This window comes from Chiloscyllium plagiosum, unplaced genomic scaffold, assembly GCF_037043375.1.
Source record: "Chiloscyllium plagiosum isolate Xiang-an unplaced genomic scaffold, Cpla_swu_hap1 HiC_scaffold_21, whole genome shotgun sequence".
Classification (NCBI taxonomy): domain Eukaryota; kingdom Metazoa; phylum Chordata; class Chondrichthyes; order Orectolobiformes; family Hemiscylliidae; genus Chiloscyllium; species Chiloscyllium plagiosum.
The window spans coordinates 11,557,262-11,574,105 of record NW_028270159.1 but is presented as its reverse complement, the minus strand read 5'-3'; the positions used below and the strand labels follow the sequence as shown (position 1 = coordinate 11,574,105).

The 16,844-nt window shown below is 41.5% G+C and overlaps 1 protein-coding gene across 2 annotated transcripts; it reads right to left on the bottom strand.

Moving 5' to 3' along the window:
* Nucleotides 1–1,960: 1,960 nt before the first annotated feature.
* Nucleotides 1,961–15,931, bottom strand: tmem250 (transmembrane protein 250). Of its 2 annotated transcripts, none has more exons than XM_043720487.2 (2): nt 15,830–15,931; nt 1,961–6,417 (listed from the first exon to the last, which is right to left on the bottom strand). In XM_043720487.2, the coding sequence occupies exon 2, from the start codon at nt 6,254–6,256 to the stop codon at nt 5,837–5,839; it is 420 nt and encodes a 139-aa protein (XP_043576422.1). In that variant the 5' UTR covers nt 6,257–6,417; nt 15,830–15,931; the 3' UTR covers nt 1,961–5,836. The 2 variants fall into 2 exon arrangements, with proteins under 2 accessions (XP_043576422.1, XP_087854386.1); XM_087998260.1 differs by lacking the exon at nt 15,830–15,931 and adding an exon at nt 12,214–12,414.
* Between the last annotated feature and the right edge of the window lie 913 nt (nt 15,932–16,844).

Below are 16,844 nucleotides of genomic sequence, written 5' to 3'. Positions count from 1 at the left end.
TGACAGCATTAAAGACTGTGCTCCATCTGAACTGTCCTATGCAATTCTGTTATATTGTGTATCCCAGTATACACATTGTTCACTTCACCCAAAATCATATGTACATGGCAAATGAAAGAACGAGTACTGTAGTCAGGCAAGAAAAGTTCAGGTTAAAGATAATACAACTGTATGAGAGATTTGGTATTGGTTAGTTGAATGACTCAAATGAATTATGTTAGAAAAAAAGAGGTAACACCTCACTATTTGATCAAAGTTAAGCCATGTGACTTGGGACAAGGGTGTTTTAATGCAGAGTAGAGTAGAAGAAAGATCAAAGGAGTTATTTTGAAGTTTAGAAGGAGATGGATATGGTTTGGGAGTTGATGGCATATTTAAGAACCTTAGAATAGAAAAGCTTATGAGAAATGAGTTGGTAGTTGGCAAGACCTTGGTAAGAGTTGACTTAGATTTTTTGAGTAGGGTGATACAACAGTAATTTTAAAAAGGAAAATGTCTAAGCAAAGGTGTTCTTAACCATATCAAAGAGGAGGAAGGGTTCTGCAGTCAGGAGTTTGGCAACAGGCAATCCAGGTAGCAAATGGGTCAGACTTTTGATAGAAGTGAACAAGGACTGAATAAACAATGTTTTGTGAAATAGTACCACCTTGTATACCACAGAAACTTTCAATCTTGGAACTCTGAATTATAGCTGATATGCAAATGAAAAATATCCTTAGTCCCTAGCTTTATGGAATAACCCACCAACACCATCTCCTCTTCTATGGCAGCTTCCAAAATAAACAATATTCATTTGATACAATCGTATGCAAAAGGTGGAAGGTGAAAAGCGCTCTACATGATCACTCCCTATGTCTGGTGATACTTAATTAAGAGATTCTAATTCTACAAACAGACCATTAAAATAGAAATGATCGGTAATGGGCTTGAAACTACTAAGGACAGCAATGTGCCGGCGATATTATGTACTGATCTAACTATAACATACTGTACCTTGACTCTATGCTAGTATAAAATTATTCAGAACACACTATATTTGGAGTTTAAGGAATGTCATTTATGAAATGTAATCTCCAGTCAATAAAGCATAATGGAATTAAACAGCTTTAAAGTCTTTCTATCGCCAATGACTGTAGCCATTCATTAGTTCCTTTTATACTGAGGATGATTAGATTTGGACTAATGGGATGCTAATCAAGGGGGCTAACTCTGTGGACTTAATATACATTATGGAAACAGTCAAAATCAACAGTATCATTTAACTGGTTTAAGTGCAACACACACACTGCTGAGCAAGATGAAGAACATGGTTCTGCACTGGATTGTCAATATACAGAACAAACACACAATAGATAGCAATACCTGAATTCTAAGGGTTCTATATAATGGGATGTAGAGGGATTGTAATTCATGATTTCACAAGTGCCAACAATTACAGGCCTGGTTGTATCAGGCCTGAAGCCTTAACAAGGAATTACCCCACTGCCCTGTGGCCGACCACTTCAACTCCCCCTCCCACTCCACCAAAGACATGGAAGTCCTGATCCTCCTCCACCGCCAAATCCTAGCCACCCAATACCTCATCTTCCACTTAGGTACCCATCCAATCACATGGCATCAACTCCAATTTCACCAGTTTCCTCATCTCCCCTCCCCCCACCTCATCTCAGATCCAACCCTCCAACTCAGCAGCGACCTCTTGAACTTCTCCCATCTTTTCAGACCATCTTCCTTCTTACCTATCCGACCTATCACCATCACCCACCACCTGTATCCACCTATCGGCTTCCTAGCTACCTCCCCCACCCCTGCCAACACTCCTCCTATTTATCTCTCAGCCCCCTTGGGACCCCGACATTCCTGATGAAGGACTTAGGCCCAAAACATCGACTCTCCTGCTCCTCAGATGCTGCCTGACCTGCTGTGCTTTTGCAGCACAACACACTCAACTCTGATCTCCAGCATCTGCAGTCCTCATTTTCTCCAGATAATTATGCCTGCCTTCTGAGTAGCACGGGAGGCATAGGAGAGATTAGCTTCAACCAAGAATATCCCAATTAATATCATAGAAAGCTCTCTCATATACAACTTTTATTGGTCAGATAAACTTCCATTTAATCATACATTTTACCACGTGCTCTTCAAACAGTAAAATCAACACTGATCAGATGGATCACATGTTGGGAGATGTTAAATCATCCATAGCCTGTTGCTGCTCATCATTTTGGGTCTTTTTTTTAAAACAATCTCCTAATATAGGTCAGGAAGGAAAAAGTAAATAGCAACAAAAACAGAAATTGCTGGAAAACCGCAAGTCTGGCAGCATCTGTGGAGAGGAATCAGAGTTAACATTTCAGGTCCAGTGACCCTTCACATCTTAATGTAAGTTGCATACCTATATACAACAAATATTTCAAAACAAGCTGTCTAAACTGTCCTCACATAAATTCAGTACAGCTACAGCACCCAATTAAAAATGACCGAGGAAAAGCCACTGATTTCTACAACTGTGACGTCAATTGCTGCCAGGTTTTCCAGAAGGCCTGGAACCAGTAGAGTTGATAGGCTGATAGATTTTACTGATAAAATATGGCCTAGATATGGTGCACCAAATTTCAGGCGATTTCATGCAACATCCAAATGAACCTTTTTATGGGTTTTTGAAAAGTGTACATCTGAATACAACATTTAGATATTGAATGATGTGGTGCATTAGAGCTGTCATACAACTCCATTTTTCTGATTGCAAATTATAACGTCAAAACATTTAAAAAGGAAGAAACCTTCCAGATTAGAATGTTCAGAGCTCACTCAATCCCAAGCATGAAACAGCTGAATGAATATGAAAGAGAAGCTGAAGTATTTTGGAACTAATGAGGCTTTCTCTGTTAACAATTGTTTAATTTTTTCATGTCTGTGCTCAGAAATTCATTCATAAAGTCAGGATGTGAGAAATGATGGTAACACCATGTTTATTTTAATTCCTACAGAGTGTGGTGGTTGCCTCCTTACTGTTTTTACACAAAACAAAAAGTTTGAGAAGTTACTTCAGAAAGCACTGCCAACCATTGAGTGTCATCTTGCATCACCAGTATTCAGATCCAGAACATAAGCTCTCACAACACAAATGGGACCCTTTCAGCATATTACTCCATAGCCAGCTCTTTGATTTATCTCATTGGCTCTACAGCCCAATATATTCACCATAGCCCTGCAAGGTTTTCCTTGTCAAGTATATATCTAACCCCTTTTCAAAGTTACTGTTAAATCTGCTGTGACAGCCCTTCCAGGCGGTGCACTCTAGATCATAACAACTCGTTCTGTAAATAAAATTCACCTCATTCCCATGGCAGGTTTCAATCCCTAAAGGATATTAACAAACATGTGTTTTTCATGGCCCTGTAGCATCCTATCGATTAACTGATATTTGAAGTCTCTGTGGTGAAATTTCAAGGGGAAGGCGATGGCCGAGTGGTATTCTCGTTGGACTGTTAATCCATGAGACCCAGATAACGTTCTGGGGACCTGGATTGAATCCTGCCACAGTAAATGGTGTAATCTGGATTCAATTTAAAAAAATCTGGAATTAAGTGTCTAATGCTAATCATGAACCCATTGTTGTCAGGACAAACCCAACTGGTTCATTAATGCCCTTTAGAGAAGGAAACTGCCATCCTTACTTGGTCTGGCCTACATGTGATTTCAGACCCACAGCAATGGGGATGATTCTTAACTGCCCTCTGGACAATTAGGACTAGGAATAAATGCTGCCTAGCCGGTGATATCCTTATCGCATGAACGAATAAAGTTAAAAAAAAATGTTTGCGAATCATGGCAATGTAGCCACTTTATCCATAGGTGTTTCTATGCTTCCTGCTGCTCATTACTTTAACTAACCATTACTTAACTAATTCTGTTATTTCTACCTTTGATTCCCTACTTTGGGCCCAGTGCAGGACTTGAGGAGATGCAGCACTGGTTTTCAAGATGGCGGCGATGGCAGGATAGCCTCTGTGGTTAGCACTGGTTAGCTGCGGCAAGCCTGACTTGATACGCCTGGTGGATTAATGACCAGCGGTGGTTGCAACAGCTGCAACATGGTAGGCCCGGCATGTTGCTCCTAGTGGCGCAGCAATGGTGAACCTGGATTGGGACTCCTGGAATGGACTGTGATGCCAGGGTGTTTGTGGGCATAGACCCCTTTGTAGAGACCCTCCACGCCTCTCTCCATGTCGAGTGGAGCACAAGGAAGGTAATACTTTTACTTGTATTTTAATTATATCTTAATATCCTCTGTAATTGAAAATGGCACTGGAGCGTGGTGACATGTTACACTTTTCACTCTTTATTTGTTAAACATAAGTGATGATAAATAATTCAATTCAGTTCAACTGCTCAACACTTTCCCCCTAACACACTGCATAGTTGGCTGCCTTAAACACTGGCAGTAGTAACTTAAAAAATCTGATCTGCTTTCCCAATTTTCCTTTCAGTTTCTGCTTTCCATGTTCATGTTTATCCCTTCTACTCCAGAAAGGTTTTGCTCAGCTTTTATCTTCCCATGAAGGGTCACTGGATTTCAAATGTTGACACTGATTTTCTGTCCACAGATGTTGCCAAACCGGCTGAGCTTCTCCAGGACTTTGTTTTTGTTTCTGATTTCCAGCATCTGCAGTTGCTTTTATTTATCTTTCCATAGACTTTTTAGGCTTTCTATTGCCGAACTGAGATAGTATATTTTTTAAAAGCACGTCTTAACTCTTCCTGTCATCAACATGTTGCTGCACAGTTCCACAAGCAGGATGCAGCTTCCAATTGCTCAGTAAACTGGCTATTCAAATAAAAAACATGGAAAAGCAGATCTTTTGATCATATCCAATTCTGTCCTCACCCAACATGGAAAGGCTGCCTGAGTTGGCAGCAGCCAGAGCAGGTCACCTCAGCTTGAGTTCAGCACAGATTGGAGAAGCAGTCTAGAGGGGAGGCCAGGTGCTGTCTGCTTGAAGGACTTTAATACCAAACTTTTCATTTCTTTATTTTCTAATTTATTCCTAAGATCCTGTACCTAGGTACCTTTGTACCTAAGATGGTACCAGAAGTGGTGACTTTGTAAACTTTTCACTGCGAGTACATGTGACAATAAACCTAATTCTAACTTGCACACATGCATATTTTCCAGGAAGAGGGAAACAATTGCATTTCTTTTCCCCTCTTCCCAAGCCATTTGTCATGAAGAGCAATTATAGGAGTCCTATCTCTGAGGCATGAAGATCAGGTAACTTCATACAGATCTAGATTTTGGGAATCATCGTAGTCTGTGTAGCTTAATTCCAGAGTAGCCAGTTGGTTTAACATTGTGGCTTGAGACATATTGATGGCGTGCTGCACTGCTGGAGGTTTATCTTTTATATGAAACTTTAAAACAAGAAATTAACATTGTGTCCAGGAATATAAAAGAGCCCACGGCACTATTTCAAAGAATAGAACTAGAGTTATCCTTGGTGTCCTGGCCATATCTGGTCATTGTCACATTACTATGTGCAAATGGGCTGTCATGTTTCTTACATTTCAACAAATTACTTGGATTGACTGTAAAGGTTTGAGAAGTTCAGTGATCAAAAAGGACATTGTATAACTGCATTTTCTTTTAACACACGTCAGTGGAAATAGAGCATGGGGATAAATGGAGAAAGGAAATGAGAGAGGGGGGCAATCCTTGATTCATATATTTTAAATTAATAAGTTAAAAAAATCAATAAATCTTTTTGCAGGATTGTAAACAATATATTTTACATCATAATGCTCATAACTTTTCTCTTTTCACATGCGCTCGTATTTACATATCAACAAAGACCATAAAACACCAGCCCAGTCCTCCAACTAGCAGCATGGTCACATGGATCCCATAGATAAAGAGTTCATTGATTGTGTTGAAATCAACACGCCTGCGCCCCAGCAACAGGAGCACTATGGACAGCTTGTACTGAAAGCGCAGAGAAACACGAATGGAGAAGTACTGGATGCAGAACAGGATGGACAGTGCCACCCACAGCATGGATGTAAAGAGACTGCAACTGAAATACAGCAGGAAGCGGACAAAGCCATACATCCACCGCGATTTCAAGTAAAGATCAAAGTTGTTGTACTTGGTCCGGACAAGATGAGTGGTCCGTACGGGGCCGCATGCCGAGTGCAAGCATGTAGTGTGGGGGCCATGGAAAGAACGCACCCGGCGGGGGATTGGGATTACAGGCATCAAGGCAGGTTGTTACAATGTCCCCTCGTTGATTGGAGCCCCAGGAAAAGTGACTTTGCTAAAAGGAAACAAATCATCGTCTGTTACTGGTCAACAGCCTCCCACTGGTTTCCTGTGTAGCTGAAGTCTATGATCTGCCATGTCTCTTGTGAAGACTATTCCTGCAAGAGAAAAAAAGATCAAATCATAGAAAGAAAACATATAAATGAAGCATTCTTCAGTTCTACTGCAAGGTTTCCCACCATTCTCCTCATTTAATGTTTCGTTCCTCCTGAAGATGTAGAGTTATATAATGGACAGGAGCAGCAGACCACTCATCATGGGGAGGTGGTGGCACACTGCAATGTCACTGTACTAGTAATTCAGAGTACAGTGTTCTGGGGACATGGGTCCCAGTCTTACCAAGGCCGCTATTGAAACCTGAATATGGAATTTAAAACAGCTTGTCTAATAGCAACCACGTAACCAATTTTGACTGCAGTAAAAACCCATCTGTTTCACTCTTGTCCTTTAGGAAAGGAATTCTGTCATCCTCCTCTGCCTGTGACTTCAGACCCACAGCAACATGGTGGACTCTTAACTGCCCTCTGAGCAATTAGGGATGGGCAATAAAAGCTGACCAAGCCAGCAACACCCACATCTCATGAAGGAAAAAAATAATGGATGCCCACAAAGGGGCAAGCCTTTCACACACACTTGCAACCCTCCGCCATTATTGATCAGCCTTGTGAAACTGAATCAGAATTAAGAGTCAGCAATTTAACAGAATGGAAATAAAACAATTAAGAGTCTACCTACATTTTAGTATCCACTTGCTTATAAAGGGATCTACATAATCAGAGTGAAAGATTTTGAGTTATCATTCATAGTTAATGCTAAACCTACCCTTGACTGAGATTTTAATTCTTTGGAAACTTGGCACATTTGGTGCCCCAACAGTCCTCTTCTGTAACCTGTCCAGGTCACTGCCTCTGATTATCTTATTAGAGCTAACTGTCCACCAAAACATAAATTAGAATAATTATTTCCAACAAGCTGATGTTTAAAAATGGGTTTCTGAAGACGAATCTCCCTCTTTCAGGCATGTAGTTTCTTAAGTATTTCACCAATCATGATCTCTCTCCACATTGCATCAGCAGATTTATTTTTCCGATTAGATTAGATTCCCTACAGTGTGGAAACAGGCCCTTTGGCCCAACCAGTCCACACTGACCTGTTTCCCTCTGACTAATGCACCTAACACTATGGACAACTTAGCATGGCCAATTCACCTGACCTCCACATCTTTGGACCGTGGGAGGAAACCCACGCAGACAAGGGGAGAACGCGCAAACTCCACATAGACAGTCGCCCAATCAAATGCTATTTCATGGGTTATACACAGCTGACCTTTTTCTTTATAAAAAAGACAAATTTTGGAACAATCTGTTAGGGATAGAGAGGAGGAAAATAGTGTATCATTCCAGCAATAATCCTGTAAATTTGAACTGCGTCCCTTATTTCCTTCTATCTCCAATATTGCAATAATTTGTAATGGGGCATATAATTTAGATACTACATAAAGTTTTGTTAAATATAACTTGTTTTAAAATCTGGTCCTCAGCTGTGCTACTGGGTTCACAATTTCTATTCTTGCTGTTCATTTCTGGCAAATTCATTTTTAAAACAAAGGAGATACTCAACCCAGGAGATTGGCAATGTTGTTCAGGTAGGTGAGAGGACAAGGGAAACCAAAAAATAGAGATTAGAGACAATATCATCGAACACAGGCACAGAGACAGGCCACGTGGCTCAACCAATCCATTGCTGATGTCCACTCGAGCCACCTCCCATCTTTCTTTCTCTAAACTTATCCAGGCAATCATCTATTCCTTCTCCCTCATTAGCTTGTCAAGATTCCCCTCAAATGCTTCCACACATTTTACTTCAATACTGTGGTGGCAAGTTCTAAAGGATTAGTAATAATTTACATTCATACAGCAGTTTTGAAACACAGCCAAGCATCCCAAATGCAGAACAAAGCAACCCAATTGATTGGCATCTCAACCACAAACATTCACACCCTCCACCACTAACATCGTGAATAGTAAACACCGCTGCTACCAAGACGCATGGCAGAAATTCACCAAGGCTTCTTTGGTGGCACAATATTACCTAGAAGGACAAAGCCAGCAAATGTATGGAAACAAAACCATTTGCAAGTTCATCTCTGAGCCACTTCTCATCGTTTCTTGGAAATATATTGCCATTCCTTCCACCCAGTGTTGTTAGGTCAAAACCCTGGAACTCTGCCTAACAGCATTGTGGGTGACAGCAATTCAAGACCTTCTGAACAGCACCCAGGGCTGGGCAACAATTTCCGGACCAGCCAGTGAAACCCATGTCTCAGGAATGAATAAAAGAAAGTTGCAGAGTTAGAGGAGGAGGAATTTGGATCGAGGACAGGAATTGGGAGATGTTGGAGTTGCCCATGGCTGAAGAGAATTGTTGGTTGAGGCAGTAGTTTCCACAGTCAGAAACATGGCCTTCACCCTCATGGCAACCAGACAAGATAATGAAGTTTTTCATAGAAATCTTAGCAGGAAAGAGAAAACTTGCTGTTTAGTCAAGTATAGAAGGGAATGTCTAGATTAGATTAGATTAGATTACCTACAATGTGGAAAGAGGCCCCTCGGCCCAACAAGTCTACACCGACCCTCCGAGGAGCTACCCACCCAGACTCATTCCCCTACTTTTACCCCTGACTAATCCACCTAACTCTACAGGCAATTTAGCATGGCCAATTCACCTGACCTGCACATCTTTGGACTGTGGAGGAAACCGGAGCACCCAGAGGAAACCCATGCGGACATGGGGAGAATGTGCAAACTCCACAGACAGTTGCCCAAGGCAGGAATTGAACCCAGGTCCCGGGTGCTGTGAGGCAGCAATGCTAACCACTGAGCCATCGTGCCACCGTCTAGTCCTGCCATAATTATAGGCTTTTTAAGCAATTACCATTACATATTATACATGTAGGTATACTTACATTATATGTGCAACTAACTAACATTCTTCAGACAAATGGCTAGATAGAAGTATTAACATGATAGTACATTATTATTTATTACTAATTACTTACATAAACCATTTTTATACACATTGCCCATGTCACTAGTTTCCTCAGGTTGATCATGTGTGTGAAGTTAAATTTCCAATCTTACTAATAATACCGGCTTTTCAGTCCAGAAACACAGAGCTACTTAAGATACTGCACTCACTAAGTGTTACCCTATTCAAATACTGTACACTGATTATTTAATGAGTGCAACTCAGATGAATTACAATGGCAAGACAATAGCAGCATGATTCACAGACATCCAGTGGTATAAAATCAGTCCTGAAATAAGAATAAAAGAACATGGAGCAGGAGCAGACAATTCAGCCCCTCCGCCATTTAATGCAATAATGGGTGATCTCATCTCAGCCTCAACCTCACATTCCTGCTCGCTCTCCATAACTCACCAACTAAAAATCTGTCTATCCCCTCGTTAAATTTACTCAGTGTCCCTGCATCCTTGTACTCTGGGGTAATGAATTCCACAAATTTACAACCTCTTGAGAGAAGCAATTTCTTCTTACCTCGGTTTCCCCCTTCTCCTAAAATAGTGACCTCTCATTCTAGATTGGTCCACATGAGGAAACATCCATTCCATATCTACTTTCTCAATCTCCTTTAGCATCTTCTACACCTCAATTAGATCTCTTCTCATTCTTCTCAATTCCAGAGTGTAAGCCTAAACTGCTTAATCTCTTTTCACAAGACATAGCCTTCATCTCTGGAATTAATCCAGTGAGCCTCCTTTGAACTGCCTCCAATACAACTAGATCCCTCCTCAAGTAAGGGGACCAAGACTGCATGTAATATTCCAGGTGCTGTCTCACTAACGACTTCCCTACCTTTATTCTCTGTTCCTTTAGGCAATAAAGACCACAATTCCATTTTTCTTCTTTATCACGTACTGTACTTGCATACTCGTTTTCTGCTGTTCATGCACAAGGACACCCAGATCCTTCTGCATGGTGGCTCATAGTGATATCATGGTATGCAGAGCAAATGTATGATCATCAGTCAGAGGTGGTCTGACTTCACCAGAGCAATATTGCAAAAAGGAGAAGAAAAACCAGTACATTTTGGAGTTGGAATTCTACAAGCAGAGACCAAACAGGGATTCCAGAAAGGGTAACAAAAATAGAAGCATTTAAGGCAATCATCTCTCACAGACTATTCTCTCCAAAAAGGCAACACAAACTAAACCATGAAAATATCAACTAACAGGTATTGTATTCAACCTTTTAAAATGGAAAAAAAGACTTATTATTACACAACAGCAAAGGACCAGCTTTATTTAATGGCCAACTTTCATACATTGGTAAAATTTCCTTCTCTTCACATAACAGCAAAAAGTACGTTAGAGTGCAAAAGTGGGGAAACCTCGATACATTTAAGTAAGAGCTGCAGAACTCTCTTCAGGTGATATTGTCTCACTGCTTAAGTTTCACAACAAATACAGCAGAACAAGCAGAGACCAAACAGAGATTCCAGAATGCTAGCGAAAATAGAAGCATTTCAGGCAAGTTAGTCATCTCTCACAAAGCATTCTCTCCAAAAAGACAATTACCCGCGTCAATTCTCTCAATAGGTACAATACCCTTGGTGCCAACTTGAGAACATAGGGTATACTCAGACCCATTTCCTTATTGTAAATAAAATGAGCATGAAGGTTAATATGATTGGAATGTGGATGGACTGCTCATACTTGAGTATGGAAGAAATAATACCACCAAGGTCCAAAGTATAAGATGTTCGTCAATGATCCTTCTGTGTTGAAGAGCATTTTTTGGATTGAGTCCCTCAAATTACTTTTGAATTTACTGCTCGATGAAAGTTGTTTTAAATTTTCAATAAAGGAACGTGGGACAGGATCTTTTGGGGGTCACAATTCCAATGCCAAGATCAAATGGAAGACCTGGCCCTTCACCAGAATGGTCAATGAGCAGACTCCTGACACTGGAGTGGTGGCTTACTGGTGCTGTCAGAGCAGCAGCTGGCCAATGAAGTAAAGGGAGAAGGTACCTCAACGGTACAAGTATGCAAACAGGTGAAGCAATCGGTTACACAAGAGCTTCCAGAGGTCCTGAGCTTTAATTCAGGCCAGTGTGAAGGGATTAAGACATGCTCTGGCAAGAATGACCCTATATTGCAGAATTGTTACAGTGCAGAAGCAGCCATTTGGTCAGTCATGTTTGCACCGTTCTCCACAAGTAACTCACCTGGTACCACTCCCTCCCCTCTGCCCAGTCCTGCATTTTCTTTCTTTTCAAATAAAGATCCAATTCCCTTGGGAATGCCTTGATTTGAATGTGAATCAAACAAATTCTCAGCCAGTATATTCCAGACCCTAACCACACACTGCATGAAGAAAGCATTTTCTCATCCCTTCTGCCAACTATGTTAAATCTTTGCCCTCTTGTTTTTGATCCTTTCAGGAGTGGGAAAGGTTTCTCCCTTTCTAATCTGTCCAGATCCCTGCTCTGCTATTCAAATGGATCCTGATACATGTATATGTACCACACACAATTGGATCCTGACCATCTGCTTCAACTCCACTTTCCTGCAATATCTCCACATCCCTTAATATCAATAGTTTCCAGAAACCTATCGATTTCTTTCTTGAACATGCTCAATGATTGACCTTCCACAGCCCTGTGAAGTTGTCTCCCACAGCCCTCTAGGGGTGGGTGGCAAAAGCTATTGCTTGAATCGTAGTTCATGTATGTATGTATTCCTATCAACAGGCTTTTCCCTACCCACCACCCCACACCAAGGTCTGGTCCCTGTTGGTGCTGCTGCCACCCCACTAATACCCCCCTACCCTGCCTCAGCAAAACCCCTACAATGATACCTCCTTACTCACCTAGTGCTGGGTTCCCAGACTTAGACAGTGGGGACTACTTACAGTCCCATATCTGTCTTTTCTGTCTGGACCCTTCATGATCTCCTCTTAGCTTTCTCCTCTCAATGGAAAACAGACATAGCTTGGAAAATTAATCTTCATAATTGAAGTTTCTCATCTCCTTATGAACCTCTTCTGCACTTGCTGCAATGCATGCACATCCTATAAAATTAAAAATGATTTGCGTGAAATTATTTAAGTCGGTTTAAATCCACTTTTAAAAGCTGCATAAAGGCTTTGTTTCACGTTCAATTTCTAAGGCCATCCTCAGATGGTCTCACATGGCCTTGGTCAAATCCAAACATGTTACAGTGCAGAACTAGTTCACAGTACAAACTAGTTCACAGCAGTGCTACAAACACAGTATAAATATAGTATTAAGTGCCTCAGCATCAGTAACTTGAATATACATTCTACAGAATATCTAATGACATCACTGTGACAGCCAATGAGTAGGAAGATGGGCAGGATTTATGGCTGAACCAACAGCAGAATCTATTTTAACAAAACATAGTCTGTTCTACATAGTCTACTTAAAGAACCTCAATAAACTACTGCAACAGAATTCATGGCCAAGCCTACAGAAACATCTTTGACAGAAGCAGGCGATTTCTCCAGCAGAGTACCATGAATGCAGTAAAACTGCAATGTTGTAACGCGATTGAAAGTGAATTTGCTTCTCGTACAGGGAGGGGCCTTTATTTTAAATCTTTATTTAAATCTTAATGTGTCAGTCACAGATAAGAGTTTTACGAACATGGTCCAACTACATTACGGTTTCACTTTTTGGACCTGATATTATAATAGACTTCCATCATAATACAAACCATGTACTTAGAAAAACAATGCCAGTTACTTAGAGTAAGGGACAGGTGACTTATCAATTATTTTGATGTTATTCAGGAATAGCAGTGTTTGAGTAACTAGCCAAAATACTTTTCATTTACATGCAGTACTTCCTACAATTTAAGTCACTGAAGTAGAACTAATTTCAAAGCACATTTCTTTTGCAAACACAATATTTGCATTTCAGTACAGGAGGCCTTTATCGAGAGATGAGAGTTCTCTGTTTTACATTTGCCAATTTGACTACACTCTTCCTTGTTCATTCTTGACATTGCAATTGGAAGAGAGCAGTAACAGGTATACAGTTAAAGGCTGTATCAGAAACTGCAATCACGTTGCAGACAGTAGCAAAGAATGCAAAGCAAGACCAGAAGACCCACAATATCTACCAAGAGTTACAAACTGACTCAGATCACAGCAAGGAACTTCCTGGATGCATTTTCCTGCTCCTCAGTTGTTTCAATGTTAACAATTCAAAACTTCAGAGATTTCTGAAGTGAGAAGGAGATCCAACCCGAGAGGATAGAAGATACAAAAGCTTAAACACACATACCAACAAATTCAAGAACAGCTTCTTCCTCACTATTATGGTCTCAAACTTAATTACAAATTTGTTCTCGGAGGTGAGGATGGAGACAGCAGGGTAAAGCAGACCATTGGAAGTGAAAAAATGCTGTTTTTGCCACAGGACGTGCATATATGAGATCTATTTCTAAACTGTTTGAAGAAAATGTGAGTACTAAAAGCAAAGAATTCTAAATGTTAGTGGAAAATGCCAAGAGGAGGGATTGGAAAATTCTATCCTAATAAAAGACATTTCTAGAAGAATTTAACATTAAGTGGGATGAAGAAATTACAACTGCGCAGGGCTTCAGTGAAGTTATATCTGGAATACTGTATCCAGTTTTGGTCTCCATACTTAAGGAAGGACACACCTGCACTGGAGGTACAGATAGTAGATCAGCACCTTGGTTGAGGTGATTGTCCTACAGTAAGGGGCTGAATACATTGCATCAATATTTTCTGGATTTTGGAAGAGGTAATTCCATTGAAACGTACAATACCCTGAGGGTTTGACAGCATTGAGGCAGAGAGGTTGTTTCCACTGGTTGGAGAATCTAAAATACATGAGAAGGGCCTGATCAAGTTGGACTAAGGTGATGAGAAATCACTTCACTCCAATGACTGTGAATCTTTGGAAATATCTATACAGAAGATTATGGATGCTCCATCATTCATTTATTTATTTGAGACTGCAAGAGACAGATATTTGATGTCAAGGGATATGAGGACAGGGAAGAAATGTGGAAATGAAGCCCAATATCAGTCGCAATTAACTACAGAGCAAACCAGATGGGCCATATGGTCTTTTCTTGCTTCTATTTGTTGTGTGGATCTGAAAAACTACTCTCAGTCATGCCAGGCTAGCAGAAAGAGATTCAAGTGCAAAGATGCGATGAGTAAATTTAAGTCTGATTTTTTTTTTAGTTAAAAAGATGACCAGATTTCAGAAAAGACTTGCATTAAGACTGCTCACTATTCCAGGATTAACCTGGGGAAATACCTTTAATCAGGCAGAATTATTTCATTGTACTTAGTATGGTATCCTAGAGGTTTCTTATTAGGAATGAAGGAGTCCAGCTTAATCAATCTTTTGTCATAACACACCTTTTCAACACATGGCTGTTCCTTTATGCCACATTGAAGGATTGCTTATTCTTCAAACAATTTGCTTATTTTTAAAAAATCTTCAAATAATAAACTAACTTCCTCAAATTCCTTTATTAAAATAAAGGGGAACACTATCAATACTCCTGGAGTGACAACCAGTGTCGACATATACACAACATATGCCATTAATACTTAAAACCAAAACACAAATGGCACACAAATATCCTTTCGTAGGAACAAAAACCCACACACTTCTCTCTCAACAACTTGAGCCTGTGGGAAATAATGTTCAAAATTGAGAGAGCAGGATAAGTAAATCAACTTTGAATAAACAAACATCCAAAATTAGTGCCAAGTCTGGCTCAGTAGGTAACACCTTCGCATCTGAGTCAGAGGGCAAGCCTCCCCCCAAAAGCTTAAGTGTTATTAATGACAGGCTTCATGAGGGACTGCTACCTTTCAGATACTCAGACAGATGCTGTGGCTGAGAGGGAGAACATATCTCAAATGAAAAGGGAAAAGACGGAATTAAATGTGATTAAACATTACCTCGTTTCCCAATGAAGAGGGAAGGATTAAATGTCACAAAGGAGCACTTTGCTTCACTAAAGAGGGATTTTACTCATTGTCTCAGGGTTTATTTTTCAATGAGACAGTAAACCCCAGGCCTGGGCTCCTGAGGTGAGGGTTTGGGGGGAGCCCCAGCCCCAGCCCCAGCCCCAGCCCCAGCCCCAGTCCCAGTCCCAGGTCCAGGTCCAGGTCCCCCAGCCCCAGCCCCGGCCTCCGGTGCCCAAGGCCCACCCCAAGTGCCCCAGCCCCAGCTGCCCCTGCCCCAGTCCCCAGTCCCCAGTCCCTGCCCCAGCCCCCGGTGCCCAAGGCCCAGGACCAGGCCCCTGCCCACTGTCCTCAGTCCTCAGTCCTCAGTCCTCAGTCCCCGGGCCCCGGGCCCCCTCTCCACCCGCAGCACTCTCCGCTCTGGGCCTCCCCTTCCTCAGGCGCTAAAGCAGCACTCAGGGTATTACTGGCAGAGACCTGTCGCTTCTGTTTCTGTTTTACTTACATGTTGAGCCCAGTAACGAATAACATTCGCGCTGTTGGTAAAGGGGAGGCTTGTTCCCATCTCCTCAGCGACCGGTCACATCTTACGGCAGGTCGCAAAGAGAAGCGGCAAACTGCCCCCTGCAGGAAGAGGTGTGAACTACATAGAGCTCACATGGACAACAGATACACGCTCATGTACCACACACAGATACATGCTCATGTACCACACACACAGATACATGCTCATGTACCACACACAGATACACGCTCATGTACCACACACAGATACATGCTCATGTACCACACACACAGATACATGCTCATGTACCACACACAGATACACGCTCATGTACCACACACAGATACACGCTCATGTACCACACACACAGATACACGCTCATGTACCACACGCAGATACAGGCTCATGTACCACACACACAGATACACGCTCATGTACCACACACAGATACACGCTCATGTACCACACACACAGATACACGCTCATGTACCACACACAGATACACGCTTATGTACCACACACACAGATACACGCTCATGTACCACACACAGATACACGCTCATGTACCACACACACAGATACACGCTCATGTACCACACGCAGATACACGCTCATGTACCACACACAGATACACGCTCATGTACCACACACACAGATACATGCTCATGTACCACACACAAATACACGCTCATGTACCACACACACAGATACATGCTCATGTAGCACACACACAGATACACGCTCATGTGCGACACACACAGATACATGCTCATGTAGCACACACTCAGATACATGCTCATGTAGCACACACAGATACATGCTCATGTAGCATACACAGATACACGCTCATGTAGCACACACACAGATACATGCTCATGTAGCACACACAGATACATGCTCATGTAGCACACACACAGATACATGCTCATGTAGCACACAGATACATGCTCATGTACCACACACAGATACATGCTCATGTAGCACACACTCAGATACATGCTCATGTAGCACACAC

Bases quoted from the DNA above. Each gene is read 5' to 3' on its own strand.
- tmem250 (XM_043720487.2), bottom strand. From the start codon at position 6,256: ATGCCTGTAATCCCAATCCCCCGCCGGGTGCGTTCTTTCCATGGCCCC.